The 4,405-nt window shown below is 60.5% G+C and overlaps 1 protein-coding gene across 1 annotated transcript in view; it reads right to left on the minus strand.

The window, feature by feature from the left end:
• Window positions 1-4,405, minus strand: part of UNC13D (unc-13 homolog D (C. elegans)) — a 21,859-nt gene that overhangs the window by 772 nt on the left and 16,682 nt on the right. Inside the window, exons 21-30 of the mRNA XM_009324616.1 lie at window positions 3,422-3,565; window positions 3,130-3,228; window positions 2,533-2,739; window positions 2,288-2,356; window positions 1,863-1,942; window positions 1,519-1,624; window positions 1,370-1,441; window positions 1,166-1,249; window positions 751-871; window positions 36-159 (exon numbers count right to left, since the gene is read on the minus strand). Of these exons, the coding sequence (XP_009322891.1) occupies window positions 36-159; window positions 751-871; window positions 1,166-1,249; window positions 1,370-1,441; window positions 1,519-1,624; window positions 1,863-1,942; window positions 2,288-2,356; window positions 2,533-2,739; window positions 3,130-3,228; window positions 3,422-3,565 (1,106 nt within the window). The remainder of the gene's footprint in view (window positions 1-35; window positions 160-750; window positions 872-1,165; window positions 1,250-1,369; window positions 1,442-1,518; window positions 1,625-1,862; window positions 1,943-2,287; window positions 2,357-2,532; window positions 2,740-3,129; window positions 3,229-3,421; window positions 3,566-4,405) is intronic.

Raw genomic sequence — 4,405 nt, forward strand, 5'->3', positions numbered from 1 at the left:
GGGGGGGGGCCCGGTGGGTGTCAGCCCCTACGTACAAGTCGAAGGCTTCGTCGAAGAGGGGGTGCAGCTCCTTCCTCTTGCACTGGGTGGTCCGGGCCACCACCTCGGGGAACTCATGCCGAGGCTCCAGGGTGAGCTGGACGAAGGGGTCGCTCAAGCCTGGTGGGGTGCAGATATCAGCCCCCTCCCACTGCCCCTTCTGCCCCGGCACGGCTGGCCAAGCCCAGCCGGGGGGGGTGGGCACCCCGGGGGGGCCGGGGGGGCCGGGCACCCTCACCGTCACCCCCCAGCCCAGCCCACGCTCCTGGGAGGGTGCAGGGACATCCCCGACCCTGTCCACACAGGGATCAGCCATGGGTGACTGCAATAGGAGTGACCTCTCCTGGAGACCTCCCCAAATGACAGCCAACCCGAGAGGCTGTCCCTTGTCACCCCGGCATATTTTTCTGTCCGAGATGTGATTCGCACGGTGGAAAATATCTGCCTGCCCTGGCTGCTGGCTTGTGCTGCAAAGTGAAGGCAGGGGGATGTGGGCATGGTGTCCTGCCTGGTCCTGCCTGCCGCATCCCACTGGACCACCCCGGACTAGTGCAATAACCCCCCTTCTTCCCCAAATCCACCTCTTTGGATGCAAAAGCAAATAAAGACAGAGTCCCATTACTCCAAGCACTGCCGGCATCTCTCCAACCCAGGGGCATATCGGGGACTGAAGACAGGGGGTCCCAGAGTGGTGGGGCTCCCCACACCCACCGTTGGAGTCCAGTGGGATGAGGTTGACAGCATTGAGCACTTCCACGCGGAGTTTCTGCTCCGAAGGGCGGTACAGCGCTTTGATTGTCACGGCACCATACTTCTCCGAGCTGGTGTCCAGCTGAGCGATAGGGTACAAGAATAAGGGTGCTGCCTTTTGGCACACTCATGGAGGGGATGCCCGGGGTCTGGTGGAGGCTGAGCAGGCATTTTGGGGTACCGGAGGGTGATGGGCATCCTCTGGGATGCAATTGAACTCCCTCCTGCCCACCGCTGCAAAACCAGCCCCAACAGGCCCAGGACTGGGAGGGTGGTGGGGAAATCCCATGTTTCCACAGGCAGGCTGTGCCGGGCAGCCTCTCGTGTGCAAGGGTGGGGTGTGGGAAGGGGCTTGGGGCATCATCCTGACTCCTACCTGCTGCTGGATCCTGTTGCTGAAGTATTTCTGGATAAGTTTGCGGCTGGTGGCAGAGCAGAGGGCCAGGTGGGCCTCCAGCGACTGCAGAGAGGACGAGAATTGATGGTCAAGCACGTGGACAGGTCTGCAGCCTGGGGACACCCTCCCTAGAAAGCACCCAAAGGAAACTCTGGGGACCCCCACATCCCCAGCACCCCGTACCAGGAAGGCTTCAGTGTGGAGGGTCTCCAGCGGCAGCCCACAGCCCTCGGCGTGGAAGCACAGCTCCAGGCTCTGTGGAGAAGGATGCTGTTAGCCGGCAACCAAACACCCGTCCCTGCCGGGGACTCCCTGGTTCCCCCCCTTGGTACCTTCAGGGCACAGTGCAGTTTCTTGTAGCACTGGGCCGAGGGGATCTGCTGCCCCGTGGCTGCCGACAGCACGGCCAAGGTGTGATGCCAGAGGAGAGTGAGGAGGCTGCAGGGGCAAGGGAGGAAGGTTGTGAGCAGGGGGCCGCGGGGGGTGGGTTGGAGGGGTTGGTCCTCAGCCGAGAACCTTTACAAAGTCCCAGAGGGAACTGGCTCAACCCGCTGGGCTGAGCAGCCAGCCCCAAAGCGGGATATCCCCAAGCCCCACGGGGCTGAGGGGACACTCCTGCTAAGGGACGGTGATGCTGCCGGCCTCTGCCATGGTGCATCCCCAGTGCCTTGGTCACCTTTTGAAGTTCTCCTGGACCAGATGCTTGTTGAGATACTGCAGCTCCGATTCCAGGAACTTCATGAGCGGGATGATGGACTGCAGAGAAAGGAGAGGGGAATTGGGGAGGGCATGGGGGGGCCGTATCCAGCAGGGCCCTCTCCAGCGGGGAGAGGGGAGACCACCGCTGGCTGGAGCCAGCAGGGCAGGGGCGGGTCCAGAGGGGCTCCCTTCCACAGTGAGGACATGGGCAGGCTGTGCCCTGTCTGGTCCTGCTGCTGACATGGGCATCAAACGAAGCACACCATGGCTGGTGTGTCCTGTGCCCCAGGTGTGGGGCAGGGAGAGGTGGGGAAGGGTGATGGGGGCCTCCACCAAGTAGGCAAGGGTTATTCACAGCTGCCTGAAAAAGATGGTCCAGGAGGGGCCGGGCCAGGTACTTACGTCCTCAGGCTCCCGGGTGTCATTGGAAGATGAGAGCTGCTGGATGTGTCTGGCGATGCCCTTTTCCAGCTGCCGGGGAGAAACGCACGGAGGCACTTGGGCTTTGCCCTCTGCACCAGCCTCCCCATGCCCAGGCCGACCTTGTCTCCATCCCAGGAGCATTATGGGCTCCAGGCCCCCTTGGGTGAAATCTCGCTGCTTTGGGCCAGGCGAGGGCCAAGGGGGGGTCAGTGGCAGGTGGTCACCTTGGTGGCCAGGGCTTGCACCACGTCCCGGACCTCGTGGTCCAGGCAGGAGACAGTGCTGTCGAGCTGGTTGTGCAGCGTGTGCTGGATCTGCTGGTGGTCGATGACAGCCCCCGTGCGCTGCTCCAGCTGGGCCCAGTCCAGCTGCGACGGCAGCTTTAGGATCAGCAGCCGCAGCTGCTTGATGTTGTTCACCACGATGCAGAGCTGGGGGAGGTGGGTCTGCTTTAGGGTGTCCCACACCCCCTGGTGCAAGATCGGAAGCCCCTCCCCATACCCAGTCCCATCCCCATCACTATCCCCATCCCCATCTTCATCCCCATCCTCATCCCCATCCTCATTCTCACCCTCATCCCCATCTCCATCCCCATCCCCATTCCCATCCCCATTCCCATCCCCATCCCCATCCCGCTCCCCCTGCTCACACCATTTCCCTCCTGATTTTCCAGGATTATGGCTATTGGGGGTCAACCGGTCCCCATGAAAGCCAGACCCAGGATGCTGGCTGGGCGCTCAGCAGCTCATGTCCCTCTTTGCCCAGAAACCATGGCCAAATCCTGTCTCTTCCTAAGCAGTGGACCCTGCCCTGATACCAACCCTGTTGGCCGCTTCGCCCTCATTCTGCTCGTTCAGCGACAGAGCCTCAGCCCTCTCCTTGATGATCCGGCAGTATATCAGGGCGATTTTACACATGTCCTGCAGGATAGAGAAGAAGCCAACGGGACTGATCTGGGCAGCACAGGGACCACCGCGGGGCCAGGGGACCCCGCCATATCGGCATGGGACACCGGCCCCATTCATGGAGGCACATCTCCAAGAGTAGGAGACGAAACTCCGGCTGCTGATGCCCGTGAGCATGGCATCTGCCAGCAGGGCCCAGGGTACAAACCTCCACGAGCTTCACCATGATCATGAAGGCTTCCTCGGGGTCCGGCCAGTTGAGCTGCTGCCAGGTCTTCACAATCTGGGCATAGCAGGTGGACAGGTCGACGGTGGACGTGCTGTGTTTGTTGTGCTCCCCGAAGGGCACCAGCTGGGAGGGCAGAGAAAGCAAATGCAATTTAGCTTGTATAAAGACGGGTAGATGAGGCGCGTAGGGACATGGTTTAGTGGGCATGGTGGGTTGGGTTGACGGTTGGACTCGATGATCTTGGAGGTCTCTTCCAACCTTAATGATTCTATGATTCTATGATTCTATGATTGTATGGAAAGGAGCCATCCCAGACAGGGGAGCTGCTCCTTTACTTTGGGACTCTCTAGCCCGTCACCAGCTCCATATATCCTGATGTCATCACCCTGTCACTTTGGAGAGTGGAGGACATGAGGATGGGTGGAGTCCCGAGTTCCCCACATTGGGCTGTGCCCCATCATATTCTAGCCCAGTGTTGTTGGACCACACTGAAGAGTGGAGCGAGGAGCCCGCGGGCCCATGGCTGTCTTCCCTCCCCCCTTCCTAAAGTTCAGAAGTGAAGGGGATGCTCACAGCATGGCTCAAACACAGGCTCATCAGCTCGCTCAGGCTGCCAGAGAGCAGAGAGGGAAGGGGCACGGGGACGTGGTGTGGGGCCAGGGTGGGATCAACTGGTCCAGGAGACCACGTACTTTGCTATGCATTTGGGAGAGGAACCAGCCCACCTCTGGGCTGCAAGAGGCACTGTCCTGGTTTTGGCTGGGGTAGAGTTAATTTTCTTCCTAGTAGCTGGTACAGTGCTGTGGTTTGGGTTTAGGATGAGAACAATGTTGATAACACACGGATGTTTTAGTTGTTGCTGAGCAGTGCTTACACTAGTCAAGGGCTTCTCAGCTCCCCATGCCCTACCGACTGAGCAGGCTGGAGGTGCACAAGAAGCTGGGAGGGGGCACGGCCAGGACA

The sequence above is a fragment of the Pygoscelis adeliae genome, unplaced genomic scaffold, assembly GCF_000699105.1.
Source record: "Pygoscelis adeliae isolate BGI_AS28 unplaced genomic scaffold, ASM69910v1 Scaffold445, whole genome shotgun sequence".
Classification (NCBI taxonomy): Eukaryota; Metazoa; Chordata; class Aves; order Sphenisciformes; family Spheniscidae; genus Pygoscelis; species Pygoscelis adeliae.